The sequence below is a fragment of the Parasteatoda tepidariorum genome, chromosome 1, assembly GCF_982258835.1.
Source record: "Parasteatoda tepidariorum strain Cologne lab strain chromosome 1, Ptep-v5.0, whole genome shotgun sequence".
In the NCBI taxonomy this organism is placed as follows: Eukaryota; Metazoa; Arthropoda; class Arachnida; order Araneae; family Theridiidae; genus Parasteatoda; species Parasteatoda tepidariorum.
The window spans coordinates 19,596,260-19,613,585 of record NC_141755.1 but is presented as its reverse complement, the minus strand read 5'-3'; the positions used below and the strand labels follow the sequence as shown (position 1 = coordinate 19,613,585).

The window sequence follows — 17,326 nt, the reverse complement described above, 5'->3', positions numbered from 1 at the left end:
CCCACTGTTTAAGAGTTCTTAAATCAAACCTTTTAAATATTACTTAACTTATTTATTCATTATATTAAAGGCCCACAATTGCTCGTTCTTTGCCAGGGGAGGCGTGGACGTTAAGGTTCCGTAATTTCGAAATCAAAGTATAAAGTTGACATTTCTCACTGCCTGCTTTTGCACCATCAATATGAAGCTACTTGAAATTCAGGTCTTTACTAGAGGCAGACCCCAGTACTCACAACGCCTGCTCAGCATTAGAAAATTCGAGATGGCTCTTTGGATGTTTAAATCATGACTCATAAGCGATCGTGACTTTCCTAATGATGAGCCTCTTCATTCATTGACATGCTTAATAATTCATACCCATGGACCACAAGCCTCATGCTTATTTCACTAAAGTCTACTGCCCTTAAAAACCAATTTTACTTCCTGCCAGCAAACCAGTTATTCAACTTGAGTTTTAATTATAACTTAATTAATATTATAATTATAACTTAAGTTGTAAAATATGCTAAGCTATTAAGTTAATGTTGCTCAAAATCATTCATCTGTACCTCAATTTAGGTCTCCCTCTTAATCTTTTTTCTTTGGGCGTCTAGGTAAGTGTTGACGATGGTTTCCTGTTAATCTGGGTTTAAAACATGCCCAAGTACCCGCCATCTGCGCTTAAAAATTTTAAAGCGAAATTTTTCAACTCTACCTCAATTTTTAAGAATTTCATCGATTATTTCGATGGGTCAAAAAAATTTTAATATGTATCTCAGACATTTATTTTGAAAAGTCTCTACAATTTGACTGTTGTTTAAACACTGTGCCATGCAAAAGAACTGCATAATATTCTACATAATTGCGTGTGGCTTTTTCTCCCCTCTTCCAGACGCCTTTTAATTTCAAAACAGATCTTTTCTTAACTTTACTTTTCAAAAGGGTTTAATCGTCATAAATCAAAAATGCTCTGCAACTTTTTACCCATCGTTGTCGAACTTTTTTTTTATGGTCACCAACTCGAAATGAGTTTCTAAGAAAATTGATATAAAATTTAATTCCGTCTTTCAAATGAATTTTTTTTTTTTTTTTTAAGAATAAAATAATGGATCCAATAGTCCCATAATCTGATGTCGTCAATTTTCCTAGATCACTTATCACACGTTTCTGAATTAATCTTCCATGTAAGGACATTATATGCCAACATTTGTTATTGCGCAGTTGTCATGGATCCTATAAATTTATAAAAGTGGCGTTTAAAATTTGCTCTGTACGAATTAAGATTTTTAAAAACTGAATAAGAATTTAAGTTCCGAATACAAAGGGATCACTTGAAAAGTTACATCCGTAATCCAGCCATCTCGATCCCGAAGTCTGGGATTTTGTCCCGTAATCATTTTGCTTGGCGCTTCAAAAAATAAGGAAAAATTAGAGTGAGAAATTCCTCGTTTACTTATTAAATTTAAGTTGAATATTGAAAATGTGTGTTTTGAGATGCGTTTAAACATGCATTTGAGCTTCTTCCATTTTTTCAAACACGCATTTGTTGCTGTGCCCATTTTCTTAAATACGGATTTCAAGCAGTGTCCACCTTTTTAAGCACACATTTTGAGTTGTGTCTAAATTAAAAAGCTCACCGATGACATGCGTTGTACCATTTTCGAAATAGAAACGTAAAACGCAGCAGTTTTTCGTAAGCCAATATCATCTTACACCGTATAGTCACTTAAATTCATCCTAGACACCTATTTCATATCTATAACTAGCTGCAGCCATTCGCACTTTAGGAGGGTAGTTACAGACTTAAGTGAGCACCCTTTATACATAAACTTAATGCGTAAACAAAAAAAAAACATGTTTTAATGTTAACTATTTGGCAAAACAAATGAAAAAAAAAACAGCAAGGAAAATAAAAAATTAAATTTGCACCATAAATATTCAGAATGATGTGATGGTGGGCTGATAATTTGTTTCACACATTATTTGCTTTATTTTCGAAGAGTGGTTTCAGTTTTTTCCAAATTGGATGCACACATAAAGTATTGCCATAATGAAATTGATTGTCTCAAGTTGAAAAAATAATTTTTAATTAAAGATTAAGTTCATAAATATTCCTTTTTAGTCCCATTTCCCATTGGCACTAATTTATCTAAACAATAAATTTTTATTATATAACATAAACTATGTGAAAAAAATTTTGAAAACAAAAGGATATAGGTCTGAAAAGTTCATTATAGGACCAGTTTGTAATATCAAGAATTTTTCGGATATTATTAATTGTATCCATTAAAAGTTTCATTACAGTGCAGTGATACCCAACTCATTTTGATTCATTTCCTTTTTTTTTTCTTCACTATTCTTCGAAGCTTATGCTCACATGATAAAACATATATATTATGGGACAAAATTTGGAAATTTTGATATGGGCCAGTTGTGGCATTTTTGATAGTGGCCACTTCTAAAAACATGTGGTCATTTTTTTCAAAAATTGAAAACTTTAAATGATTAAAAGGCTGTAGATATTAATTTTATAAGACATTTCTATTGAAAATGTTTTAAAATATGGTAAATATTATTCGGTTCATTTTTAAAATGAAACATTAAAAAAAAAAAAAAAAAAACGAACCATGAAATAAAATATTCACAATTCCATATTTATTAAAAAATAATAATAAAATGCAGTTGAAGTGCATGAGGTAAGCGAAGATAGCTCCTTTGAGATACTAATATTTTATTAAACATATTTACATTTATATACAAGTTGGTTTGATTTAGAAGAAGCATCATCACGGCAGGTGATGAGAGAAATTACTGACAGGCTGTCATGTGCGTGCTGGTATTTATACAATTCTAATATGATGACATCAGAACTCTTATTTCAGTTCACTTCAAAAATAAGTAAAAACACAATTGATTAAAGACAAACAGATAACAATATGAAATAAACTTGATTTTACGATGAGCGTCGAACCTATCACCACACAGTATCCCCCCAGTGACAAAGTCATGATACCAATAATGATTGTTTAAAAACAATCATAAAATACAAAGTAGTAAATTCAAATATACGTCTTACTTACGAAGAAAAAAATTTTAACTTTGAAATTGGAATACAATTAATAGATACAAAATATTTAGATGCTTTTATATTCCATACTCTTTAACAAAATATTTTGGGAAATGCACACGGCGACCAGATTTTGTAAGAATTGGCTTTTCTTCCTTTGTTGGAGATAATTGCTTTTCGACCATTGGAATTTTATTTATTTTTAATTTCTCAGAAATTTGAAAAGCTGGTTTAATTCTATCTATTGAGACATCTATTTTCTTACCATGAAAATCAATAATAAAGGTTTTTTCAGAACGTTCAATTACCCGGTGTGGTCCAGTGTATGCAGGGGATAGTGGAGGACGAATTTTATCTACTTTTAAAAATATATGAGAACAAGATTTTAAATTAGGATTAATATAGAACTTATTTTTACTGTGTGCTGATGCTGGTACAGGACTTAATTTTCTCATTGCGGTCATTAAATTTGTGACATAATTTTCTGTTACTGGTGGAGATAAAGAATTTGTGTTTAAAAGATCCGAAGGTAGACGTAAGGAAGTACCATAAACAAGTTGTGCACAAGTTGCATTAATATCAGCTTTTAAAGCTGTGCGAATACCTAATAAGACAATTGGTAAAATTTCGGTCCATTTATTATTTTCCTGTGCTATTATAGAACTTTTAAGTTGTCTATGAAATCGTTCTATCATTCCATTACTTTGCGCGTGATATGAAGTAGTATGGATGTGGTTACTGCCTAAGATATTAGTGAGATTTCGAAAAAGAGTTGATTCAAAATTTCGGCCTTGATCGGTAGTTATAGTAACGGGTGTGCCAAATCTAGAAATCCAACCGTGAATAAGTGCTTTTGCGGTGGTCTCGGCAGTCATATCCGTAGTAGGAATAACTTCTGGCCATCTCGTGAATCTATCTATTATTGTAAGGCAGTATTGCTTACCTTCAGAAATAGGAAGTGGGCCAATAAAATCCAGATGGATATGGGAAAATCTTGCGTCGGGTTGAGCAAATGTACTAAAAGGAGCTTTAGTGTGTTGAAAAACTTTAGCTCGCTGACATTTCTCACAAGAACGAACTTTATTTTTGATATCCACTTTCATGTTGGGCCACACAAATCGTTTAGAAATTAAATTCGTAGTTGAATATATTCCAGGATGAGAAAAATAATGTAAATTATCAAAAATAATTTGCCTGTATGATTTTGGAATAAAAGGTCTAGGGTACTTAGTTGAAAAATCACATATTAAATTAACATCTTCCAAAGAAAAGTAATGTTTTTCTAATTTTAAAGATGAATTATTTGAATTTAATATTTCTTTCAATTCTAAATCTTTATTTTGTTCTTGTTCTAGTTTTTTAAAGTCTAGAATTGGAGGTTTTGAAATTGCATTTATTTCTATTCGCGATAGAGTATCAGCAACTGAATTAGATTTTCCTTTTACATGTTTAATATCAGTTGAAAATTGAGAAATATAATCAAGATATCTGAATTGGCGTGGGGAACATTTTTCAGGTTTTTGTTTAAATGCATAAATTAGAGGTTTTTGGTCAGTAAAAATAGTAAAACTTCTACCTTCAAGCATGTGACGAAATTTTTTTATTGACGCGTATATTGCCAATAATTCGCGATCGTATGTTGACCAATTTTGCTGACTTTTATTTAATTTTGTTGAGAAAAATGCAATTGGTTCCCACTCATTATTTTGATATTGCATTAAAGAACTGCCGATTGCAAAATCAGACGCGTCAGTCCACAGACTTAAATTAGCACCAGGTTTAGGATATTTTAATAGAGTTGCATCGGCTATTGCTTGTTTTGCATCAGAAAAAGATTTGTTTGAAGTATCGGTCCAAATTAACGGTAAATCAGATTTTTTTGATGATTTGTTAGATTTCTTAATATTTCGTTGTCCTTCTAAAAACTTGGTTAAAGGTGATAAAATATGAGCTGCATTAGGAATAAAGCGTCGATAAAAATTAAATAATCCTAGAAATCTACGTAATTGAGTAATCGTATTTGGTTTTGGAAAATTTAGAACTGCATTAACGCGATCACTTAAAGGTTCAATACCTTTTTCGGAAATTTTAAAGCCTAAAAATTGTAAACTATTCTGACCAAATAAGCATTTAGAGGGATTTATTGTTAAACCAAAATACTGCAGTCTATCAAAAAGTGATTTTAAATATTTTATATGCTCTTCGGGAGATTCGGAAGCTATTAATATATCATCTATGAAAGCGTAAACGCCTTCCAAGCCTCTAGTTACTTCGTCAATAAAGCGTTGGAAAGTACTGGCTGCATTGCAAAGTCCGAATTGCATACGAGTACTTTCGAATAATCCGAAAGGAGTTATTATTGCAGTTTTATGTACATCTTCATGGGCTATAGGTATTTGATGGAAAGCTCGAATTAAATCAATGTGAGAAAATATTTTAGTTCCATGTAGTTCACTAGTAAAATCCATAATATTAGGAATTGGATATTTATCTTTAACAGTTTGAGCGTTTAAAGCTCGATAATCACCTACTGGACGCCAGTCCAAACTATTTTTCTTGGGAACTAAATGTAAAGGTGATGAAAAATTACTTTTGGAAGGGCGCATGTGGCCTAAATCTAACATATGTTGAAATTCCATTTTTGCTATTTTTAACCTATCGGGCGCTAGACGCCGAGGTTTAGCAAAAACTGGTGAACCAAAAGTTTCTATATGATGTACAACATTATGCTTAACAATTTGGTCTGAGCAAATAGGTTTCGTTATTTCAGGATATTCGTTTAACAATTTTTCATAATAATTTTCACCAAGAACAGTTTTAATTGAAATAATGTCAGAATTTTTAAAAATACAATGAGAATTTAAATTAGTAGTAATATCATTTAAGCAACGTTTTCTAATATTAGGTTTAAGATTAAAATAGTATAAAAAATCTGCACCTATAATATGATTAGTTATATCACAAATATAAAATGGAAAATTAAACTTTCGTCTAAGACCGAAATCTAAAGTTAACAATTTCTTACCGTATACTTTTATGATGGTATTGTTCGCAGCTTTAAAAGTCTGAATAGGAGAAAGAGTTTTTTCTTTTTTATTTGCTGGAATAATTGAGCAGTCACTTCCGGTATCCACTAGAAATTGTTTGTTAGTTTGTCTATCTCTAACAAAAAGGCGACAATTTGTTGGAGGCAAGATGTTAGTCGCATTCACTCTTGCCTTTCTTGGTTTTTCTGGTAGATGCAGGGTTTGACACACTTTCTAGCATCAGATTTGAATTTTCGATGATAGAAGCACATTTTGGAGTTTCGATGTGGAGATGAGGATTGGCTTTGACGATTACGAAACTGTGCATAATTCCGGTTGCGAGATCTGCTGCGTGTCCGCAATGCAGCTACTTCTTTTCGTAGTGCTCTAACTTCTTCTAAAAGTTCAAAGGTGCATTGTTGGTTTGAAGAAACTTCGCTAACTTCACTTGAAGTTGATACTTCCATTACTTTATCAGCGATTTCTGCTGCTCTTGTTGAATTCAGTGAAGGGATTGCGGCCAATATCGACTGAACATGCTGCGGTAGCTGATTTAGAAATAGTTCCAAAAGTAGAGAATCTGAGATTTCGTGGGATTCAGCTCTTCTCTGCATAGTGCGCAAGAGTTCACTAGGCTTTCTATCTCCTAGTTGCTCTCCGGAGAGTAAACGTCGAATTTCCTGGGACTTTGTTTCCCCGCAGCGTGCAATAATTTCTTCTTTCAGCTTTTTGAAAGGATCCTCTGCGTCAGGAGTTATAATGACGTCCCTTACAACTGCGGCTACTTCAGGAGGTAGATGGGCGAGGCAGTAGTTAAACTTTGTTTTGCTTTCCGTAATCGGCTTCGGTGTCGCAAGCTGGAAAGTTGCTTCGACCATATGGAACCACAGGTGTGGATCAGAGATATTGAAAATGGGAATTTTTACTGCAGACGATTCCGCCATAGTTGCAGTTTCCTATTAATTCGATGATGAAAAATGAAAGTTGCTTGTATCGTCAGACATCCGGGTCACCATTGAGGTAAGCGAAGATAGCTCCTTTGAGATACTAATATTTTATTAAACATATTTACATTTATATACAAGTTGGTTTGATTTAGAAGAAGCATCATCACGGCAGGTGATGAGAGAAATTACTGACAGGCTGTCATGTGCGTGCTGGTATTTATACAATTCTAATATGATGACATCAGAACTCTTATTTCAGTTCACTTCAAAAATAAGTAAAAACACAATTGATTAAAGACAAACAGATAACAATATGAAATAAACTTGATTTTACGATGAGCGTCGAACCTATCACCACATGCACATTGATTGGATGGTGACTGTCTGAAAATTTTTAATCCCTATTTGTTATATTTTTCCTCCATACATACATCCTCCATAGTGGCAACCAGTAATTTTGCCCTATCTAAAATCAATGTATTTTCCATATTTATGTCGAAATTTTTTTTTCAAAACCTCCGTTTCTCGAATTTCTAAAAATAGAACACAAATGTCCAAACACAACTTTCTTTATCAGTAAAACTTGCAAAATGATATGAATTTTGTGAACTCACAGGAAATAGAGATGAAGAGGTTAGTGGCGTTTCTTGGAATTTCGATCACTGTCCCTGCACTTCCTTAACTTGATTGAAAAGAATACAATGATTCTGGCAGTAAGTGAGGAGTTGATGAGTAGGATGGAGTGGCTACCAGGGGTGATCTTTTCAACATAGATAAGAAAGCTAGGAATAGAAATTCATTTTCACCTTCAATTGCAACCAATGGATCAAAGGATAATTAGGAGTTTTAAATTGAACTATAGAAAACAGTTGGTACGCTAACTTTTAAGATGAAATCGATGAAAAAAGTTCTCTTCCAAATTAATAAAGCATGTCATCAAAACAAAAGAGGTTAAAGGAAGCTGATTGATTGAAAGAATTGAAAGAGACATAAAACAATTTATATATCATATTATTTTAACATTGAAGGAAAGCCATATTTTTATCAAGTAGCAAACTAAAGATATCAAAGAAAGAACACACTTCATATTGCAACAGCCAACACATTATTGTTTAATAATAACACAGTATAGGATACACTATTTTTACATTAGTCACCCATAACTTAAAATAATGGACATAAATAAATTTTAACGTTTTTTAAAAATATGTACATGATGCATATACTATAAGCAATTGTTCAGCTATTAGAGTCAGATGAATCATAATCCAGAGCAACCAAAGAAGGTGCATTATCCATGGAATTATTTGAACTTTGGGAAACATTGGTAGATGATAGTTCATTCTGCGAGATTTTGCTTTTGACAGTGATCCCCAACTCAGTTTTTTTTAAAGGTTTCAGCAGAGATTGTACTTTTGCTTCTCGGATTAAATTTGATAAGCCATACGCTTCTTTAGATTGTGGAAAAATTGGACTTGAAATCATTTCCGTTCTTCTCAATTTCTGTCTTTCTTCAAGAGCTAAAGAAAGAACAAACAAAATATGAAGACTGGAGTTACTATTATTGTTTGGTTTATCATAAACTATTAAAACATAAAAATACATTTTGTCTCTTAATGCTTTTAAATTTACATGACTGAAGGTCAGTTTTACATAGAAGGTTACGCTGAAGGTTACGTGAATAACTCACAGCAATTTTAAGTGGTTTGTAAAGTGAAACCCCAGTCCATTCTACCTGTGTCTTTTGTTTTGGTGTTTGTATTGTCTTGTTTTAATGGTCCTGTCACAAACGCTATTCCTATAATGTTTATAATACCACTCTAGATCATTTTTGAAACTAGCAGATTCCCCCACCAAAAATTCTATCAATATTATTTCACTTAAAAATACTCATAATTCTAATTATGGAGAAGAAAAGGAGGATACATAAGCATTTGGGATGAATACCTGAAACATCAGGTTTTATTGATGAAAATGTTGAAACCAATGATGTCACTGGTTCAATAAATGGTTTCAAAGTTTGAAGAATTATAAAGTAATACTGATAAAAACAGTGAAACAAAACAACAACCAGTGTCAAGATTTGTGGGAGGCCTCAAAACATCTTAAACATTGAGGAACTTTTAGTATTCACCTGAACTTACAGAAAATTAACAGCTATCTGTTACAATTGTTGGATATTTATTGTTTGCACTAAAAAGAAAAAGAATGTGTGTTAAAATCAAAAGTTTTAAATATTTTATAATTCACTTTTTTATTCAACTTTCTTTTGTATTCAGAATTTCTCCAAGCGCAGCACAAATATAAAGAAACATCTAATTAATTACATTAAAACTGTGATGTGTGAACTCCTGAATAATTTGAAAATGTAACTTATATTGAAATAAGCTCTTTGTATGAATTTAAGGGTTCCATTCAATGCAGTAAAAACTCAATAGTAATTTATGTTACGGAACCATATGAACAATATTTAAGTTTTATATCCATAAAAATTATAATTAGTAAAAAAGTAAATTGTGCAAACATTCACTATGTGAAGGAAGTGATCACACATTTGCTTGATTCAACAAGAATAATAAAAATAAAGGTAACATTAAACGATGGGGTGCTTCGCACCAAACAATGACACTTAACAGCAAGTAGACACAGGACAGGTTCATGTACTAAAGTTCAATATTTGCCAGAGGAAATTTTAAAATTTTAGCCAGAGGAAAAATATTAATTTTACTATCACTTTAATTCTAGTGCCATTGTTGATGGGAGAAGAAACAATTTATGTACTTATCATATTGATAATTATAGTCAAGGTAGTCAATATTGATAATGATAGTCAAGGTAGTCAATATTGATAATTATAGTCAAGGTAGTCAATATTGATAATGATAGTACAGGGATTAAATTTTAAATAAACTCACTTTGCAAAGGTGTAAATTTCAACAGGCTTGCTAACTTTCTGTCTTCATCTGTCTCAGGCAAAAGTTTGATTTCTAAAGAGGACTTCTGTCTAATAGCATTGTCTTTTGCATCAGTGTTCATTTGCTCCTTTTTACGTTCCTTAAATGTAAGAAATATAAATATTCTTAATTCAAGTTCAAGAATAGGATAAAGAACTTTATAAAATTGTTTGACAAGAAATAAACTCAATTATTATCTATCTGAAATCCATAGACGCATGGTTACACAGAAAACAAATTATAAAGGATAAGAAGAAAAAAAAACATGGTTCTTTACTCTAACTTAAAACTTTATATTGTTAATCTCAGGAACCTAATTGAACTCTGAGAAAATTTTAAAATAGTAAAATTATAGGTGTTTAAGTAAAATGAAATTATGTTACAATGCTAAATGTTGCACTATGAATAATCAAAATAATCTGACAACAAATAATATTTAAATGACAAATATTTTAGATTTCAAAAATCAAAAGGTATAGGAAACTTAACGTTAATGTGATATGACAAATATAGTTATAGTACAAGAAGTTCAATATTTTTCATAGTAATAGCCTGAGTGTTTTACTTTAAATAGTCCATTCCTGTAAATCTTTTTATTTTAAATATATTTTACAGCTTATATTATAAATATTTTTCGTATATAAAAGTAAGATGTTTTTTATTCTTACTGAAAGTAACTAGAAATATTTGTCATTTGAATATTAGCTATTGCTGGGTAGTTTTGGCAAAGAATAAAAAATAATGCTTAAATAATAATATAGTAAATGTAGCTTGTTTTGAGGCATTGACTTACATAAAATATGAAGTTAGATATAAAAATGTTTTCTAAGAAGTTATGCATTCATTTTAATTATAATCTGAATTTCCCCCTCCAACAATTAAACAAATTATGAGTCTTATGTGCCTAAAAATCAAAATATTTTTTTTTTTAAACTTTTCTCAAAACTTAATTCTTCACACATTTAAATAACAAACAAATAACACTGATGAATAAAATTGATCAGTTTATGCAGCAATTTAAAACAAATATAGTAATTAAAATGATATATTTTAATACTTAAGTTAACCAAAAGGTCAACTTATAACATAATTTAACATAGTTGTGAAAAGAAATACCCTAAATTGTTGGCGGAGTGCTTTGTTCAAAAGATAATCATCCTTCCATTTTTCTTTATATTCCTCAAGTTCTGAAATGGTTGGTGCAACACTTTTTTGCTTTTCTTTATCTTTCACGCCATGTTCCAAGGAAAACATGCTATCTGTCATTAACTTTTTACTCACATCCTTATCTAGAAGACAGAATATGATAGTTAATAAGCATTAAAAAAGGTTCAATGATAAAAGAAGAAATATTACATTAAATGTTTACAACCTTCAGGAACAATTTGTTCATTTTGAGTAGGATCCCATCTTCTTTCTTGGCGTCTAGCTCCTTCTAATATCACATAATCCAAGTTCTAAAAAAGATAGAATAATTGTAATATTTTTTAAAATAAATAATTTAATAGAAAGTTTCTTAATCTGTTACTTGAAGTAACCTACTTTAACGCATGGAATAAACTGAATAATGTAGATTCATGACTAAAATTAATTACTAAAAAAGTTAGAGACAAAAACTTTCTAAAAAAAAAATAATAACTTCATTAAATGTGCTATGCTAAATTTGAGCTAGAATCTACAGGGAATTAAGAACAAAGAAGGAGTGCTAAGCAGTTTTTAACATACATTCTCAGAAAATATGAAAAAAAAAAAAAAAAACTACAAATTTTCAGAATAGTTAATTTTTTTTAAAAAAAAAAAGTGATATAAAATAGTTAAACCTATTTTTAAAGAAACTTACTTGAGGATCTGTTTGAATTTCAAAATGATTAGGGCACAGATGACATTTCATCCTAAACTTATAAATCGGTGTAGAATAGTACATCCCAACCTTAGTTTTTTCAGCATTATACCGTACACCCATTCCAATGTGATTCTCACAGCCATTGCACCAAATATTGTAAGGCATTTCAAACCTGAGAGAAACATTAAAAAAATATTTTTATTTATTCTTAATTTTCAGTTAATTAATTAAAGTAATGAAATTAATTAAAGAATTAGAATAGAAAATTAATTAAAGAAATGAAAATTAAAAAAAGTTGCAAAATTGTAGATTTAATTATCTTTGATAATATTTTTATTTAAGCATAACTTATGGTAGTTTAGAAAATGCATCAAGTTATATCAAAACACCACAAGAATAATTTAAAAACCAAATAATTTAAATATTAATTATCATATGATATTTTTAATATGTTAAGTTTTTTTAAAAAAATTATTTTTTCCTATGGTATGAACATAAATATGAAATGCTATCATAAAAATATGAAAGAATAAAAAAAGGAGAATGAGTTTGAGAAACAATTAAGAAGAGTATTTTATGTACAGTCTTAACTAACGTTATTTTTGTTTAAATGCAGCTTTATGAGTGGAAAAGTATATCAAATACAATAGTACATCATTTATAGAATTTTATTGAAACTTTTAACAAGAGTATTGATACATCACAGTGTATTCATTGCAGAAAAAAAATGGGAGAGAATTTCTCACCCTTTCTCAAAAACAGGGTGAGATTTCAAAAAGTTAAGTGAGATTTCTAAAAATTAAAAAAACACGAATTGACTGGGAAAAAAATGATTTCTTTAATTATAATACATCTTTCACATCTTCTAATTGAATATTTTTGCTGCATCATCATATGGAAAATGTTCTATATCTACTTTTTCATCGGCTATTACATTTATTTGGCTGAAAAATATCAGTATTTGTTTCGTTTTGACCGTTTCTACCGACATTTGTTTCATTTTCATTTGTGCATTACAGAGTAGAAGATGTCGCCTTAACAAGGTATTTGTCCATCTTACATTCATGCACAAAAAATGCAAACGTCTTACATGAAGAAACCTTATCTACGGTGAACACGTGGTTGCAGAGAAATGTGTTCTGAACGGGGTTCCGTGGTTCGGGGGGGGGGGGGTGTCCTGCTGTTCGCACCGGTTCTGAACAATACTGATAAATAGGGAAGCTAGATAACAAGGACCGATGTTCAAAATAATGAAAGATTAAGAAAGAAAAGTGAAACGGATTTTATTCAAAATGGCAAAAGACGAATTTTTTTCCAAAATCCGTGCATTTTGAAATTGATTAATAGAGTGCGCGAACTTCTCGCGTTAATAATTTTTTATTGCGAGAAAAGAAAAATATATGCGAGATTCTCGCGTTCTCGCGCTGTAGTGAAAACACTGCATCACTATTAGATCAAGAGGCCAGAAAATATAGCATTTAAAAAGTGTTTCAACTATTTTGGTATAATAGACTATTTGTAACATAAAATTTCAATTAAATAAGATTGATAAAACCATCATAAATAAAAAAAGAATTAGGTAGCAAAACTGACAGAAGAAACCTTAGTTTGATTGACAAATTAGACTAATCCTCTAATAAGCAACATTGAAAATTCAAAATTGCTGGAGCCTGATTTCAATCCTTATTAATCAATATATTTAAAGTTTTATATAATTATTTTTACATATTTTAAAAAGTATGTGATAAAATATTTTGGGCAAAACAGTTATTTTTAAGCATTATCAGAAATGTATTAAAAAAAGAAAGGAAAATTATATACAAAAAAAAAAAAAAAAAAAGAGGAAAATCATGAATTTGAGGAAATCTTTAATGTCTGAATATTAAAGGTATTGTGTTACTGAACAAATTAACTTGGCATCAAATCTTAAAAATCCTTCTAATAGACTAACAACTTTTGCCAGTTTTAGGAGTAACACTTTAACATGCTCAAAGATTACGAATTTTAAGTTTTGTCACTTAGCATTATTTAAATAAGTATTTTCCAGTACCTTCCCTACTTCGATAAATAAAAGAAATATAATAATAAATAAGCCTGTTTTGAGTTTACAGTCTATGAGTCAAATGATCAGTTACAGAAGAACGCTTAAAGTAAAAATCTTATAATCATGGTAAAACCAAACACATTTATGAAAATGAAACAAAATATTTCTCATTTTTTGATTTCCCTGAGAACATTTGAAAACTGAGCAACTTTTTGGAATCAAGTTGAAAGTATACCTAATGATAAGAATGCCCAGGTGCAATTTTCGAGCTCTTTCACGTAAGGCATGTGTCCCCCGAAATTTGTTGATGGATCCTTTAGAGGGTGTCCAGTCTGGTGGATAATATTTATTAACTGCTTTTCGTTCAGCCTATGAAAAAACTTGAAATTAATAACAGTTCAAAAATTAATTACAGATCAACCTCTATTTAAATAGCTAAAACAACTAACAACTTTATTAACAAAATGTATCAATACAACATATTTCAGTACAATAGAAATTGAAAAAGGAAATTTTTATTATATAATATAAATTTGTGATTTCATCAAAAGAATTTAAACATTTTACATTCTTCAGCACAGAATGAAGTATTAGAGATGACTGGAGTTCAATCCTCAGTGGAATAGAGGTGGAGCCAGCTTGTCTGGAAAATAAAGGCCGCTTGGGCACAATGCTGATCACATTTCCACAAATAGGCTGTTAAACACAAAATTGTGAATTCTTAACTTCCACAACTTCCTAGGCTATGACTTCCAGTTTAGTTGCGAGAACGCCTTGTTTTACTTTAATTTTACTAAGTTTAAAGTTTTTGAAGATTTGATTGTAGAAGTAAAGAAATTTTCATATAAAAATAGACAATTTATAATTCTTTACATTCTTTTAAATTCTTTTTAGTTTTGCTATTTTTTAAAGCAAAGTTGTGATTCAGAGATATCAGACTAATTTAAACATTTGTATGATTGGTAAGGAAAATTAAGGTACTTTTTCCTATTCCACTACAAAAGTCATTAAATTTTTCTTTAATCGTTTAGTTTTAAAAATAATTAGTAAATGTCTGAACTTTTTCTTGGAATACAAGACTGTAAAAGAGACCAGATATTATTTGACAAGAAATATTTTAAGGGATACAAGTGATTATAATGACAGATTCAAAGATTGTAATAATTAAGGGTATACTTATTCCTTCAATATTTATTGAGAAGAATTTAATAGAATAATTTCGTTTTTTTTAATGCTTCATTAATTTTAGCATACAATTTTGAAATTGCATATTATGATATCAATACAAATGTAGTAAAGAATCGCATAAACCAAACAAAAATTGCATTCAACATGTAAAAGTATCTCTATTTATACACATATCAATTCTTGTTTTAACTATAATCTATTTCTTAAAAGTCGTTATTAAAAATAAATAAGTTAAAATTAATGAAATATTTTTTGTCGATTTTTGTCTCAAATTCAAATATAAAATTATAGAGCAAAGGCATAAATAGAAACTATCTACACTTTTCCTTCAAAGTCAACACATTTTTTCGTTCGTGAAGAACTGTGACAAAAATAAACTAATGGAAGTGTTTATTATTCTAATGTAAGAAACACAAAGTAATATAATTTAGTCATACACTTAAGTGTCATTTGGTCAATGATGTTTATAATCATTATTATTTTTTAAAACATTGAGTAACATTAATAAAAAGTAAAATATTTTATGCTCTATGAATATCATATTTATTTGATGCAAGCTGGATTTATCTAGATTCTAAACTTTATGCACTTGTATTTTTATTTATTAATTTACACTGATAAAATAAAACAAATTGCTTGTTATTCTGATTATGAATAATTATAACAAAAATAGCTTTTCATAAATTTTTTTACATTTAATCATTTTTTTTGTTGATATTAATGTATATGTAAATCTGAATATGACATTGCTCAAATATTATTTATTCATTTTAAGAGAACGATTTTATTTTAATTCACACTACTTAAAATCTCATGGAAAACATAGCAAATTACATATATTTTATATATTAACTTTTGAAAAAAAAATAATAACATTAACAGTTACTCAGATACAAACAACAAAGCTGTTTGCTTATTATTTTTATAAATAAAATGTCAGCAATAACTGTGAACAAAAATGAAAAAAAAAAAGATTACCATTTTTGATTATTTAAGGAGAAGCACAACAGCGATGAACCTTATTTCATTTGCTGAAAAATAAATAAACATGGGAATGATTACATGCAATAAGAAAAATTAAATTTTCAAGGACTTAATTTAATTTTGTATCATCTTAATAAATAAACTTTAGTGGATTACATAGATTTAAATTTTATTTATTTCAAATTCAATTATTTCATAGTAAGTACCCACTTTATTGCTAAGATGAGAGCTCATTGAACTGATTTTTTAATTTTTAAAACAAATTGTAAAATTAGCTTCATTTAAAAAAAAAAAATATGATTAAAGAGCAATATTGGTTAATTTCTAATTTGCCTAGAATCATAAAAGTTCTAATAAGCTGTAGGCAACAAATGCACAATGGGTGTATGTAAGTGCTCTGACAGGCATCCAGAATATCTGATGGTACATGGTTCCTAACTTTAGGTAACACATTTTTGTATTAAGCTTGGAAAACACTGTAACATGTATTTTTTTAAAATTGATTAAAAACAGAGTTATTTTTAATAAATAACTATAGCAATAAGACTTTGTAACAGGCAATATTTTCTTACTCTGAATGCTTTAACAATACTTTAAAACAAACAGCAACTTTTCAATGAAAAATTGATTTTTTTTTATCTATTAAACATAAAGAAATTAACATCATTGCTTACATCAAAACAAAAAAAAAAGGTTGTATATACAGAAATGATCAGTCATTTGTCAAAAAAAAACCTTCAATAGCAAATTTGAAAAAAAGCTACTGTACTAAAAAAGAGCATTAAAAACCTTATATATTTTAGAAGAAAAAAAAACACTAGTTCTAAGAAAATAAATCAGAAGTGAAAATTATCTGTAGTTTGTTTCGTGTTTGCGTTAATGAAAACGTATGGTCATTTATAACGCATGGTATTATGGTCATCTGCTCAGGAAGTTTGCTTCCATATTTCTGACTTAATTTAAGATTAATATTATAATAAGTTACTTCAATAACTATTGCTAGTTATTGATGCTTTGAAAAATGAAAAAGATGTTGCAATAAAATATTTTATTTTTATTTTTAAAGGAGACAAAAAGTGAAACTTTCTTCCAGGCAAGGAGGTTTTTATTTTGGGGATATTTTAGGAAATGTAAAAAATATTAATGCATCAAAATAAATAAAATGAAAACAAGTAAAAACCTACGATTTCATATTATGGTAAAAATTTAAAGAAATACAACGTAATCTGTAACAAATTGTAAATAAATCAAATAATGATAGTTGCTGATTGAACTGATGGATTGATTGCATCTT

At 29.3% G+C, this 17,326-nt stretch overlaps 2 protein-coding genes across 2 annotated transcripts; both read right to left on the bottom strand.

The window, feature by feature from the left end:
* Positions 1-6,254: 6,254 nt before the first annotated feature.
* Positions 6,255-7,150, bottom strand: LOC147816300 (uncharacterized). Its single transcript, XM_087160107.1, has one exon. It carries the CDS (start codon positions 7,014-7,016, stop codon positions 6,255-6,257), a length of 762 nt encoding a protein of 253 aa, XP_087016233.1. The 5' UTR covers positions 7,017-7,150.
* Positions 7,151-8,107: 957 nt separating this feature from the next.
* On the bottom strand, positions 8,108-17,312 carry LOC107452133 (coiled-coil domain-containing protein 130 homolog). The gene is made up of 8 exons (XM_043039149.3): positions 17,217-17,312; positions 16,027-16,079; positions 14,096-14,229; positions 11,814-11,988; positions 11,346-11,430; positions 11,090-11,262; positions 9,935-10,073; positions 8,108-8,539 (listed from the first exon to the last, which is right to left on the bottom strand). The coding sequence occupies exons 2-8, from the start codon at positions 16,027-16,029 to the stop codon at positions 8,259-8,261; spliced, it is 990 nt and encodes a 329-aa protein (XP_042895083.2). The 5' UTR covers positions 16,030-16,079; positions 17,217-17,312; the 3' UTR covers positions 8,108-8,258.
* Positions 17,313-17,326: the final 14 nt, after the last annotated feature.

Coding starts and splice junctions, on each gene's coding strand:
- LOC107452133 (XM_043039149.3), bottom strand. Junction 11,989..14,095: donor CTGGGCATTCTTATCATTAG/GTATACTTTCAA, acceptor TGTTTCTCTCAG/GTTTGAAATGCCTTACAATA. Junction 8,540..9,934: donor GAAATTTACACCTTTGCAAA/GTGAGTTTATTT, acceptor TTCTTTCTTTAG/CTCTTGAAGAAAGACAGAAA.
- LOC147816300 (XM_087160107.1), bottom strand. CDS start 7,016: ATGGCGGAATCGTCTGCAGTAAAAATTCCCATTTTCAATATCTCTGAT.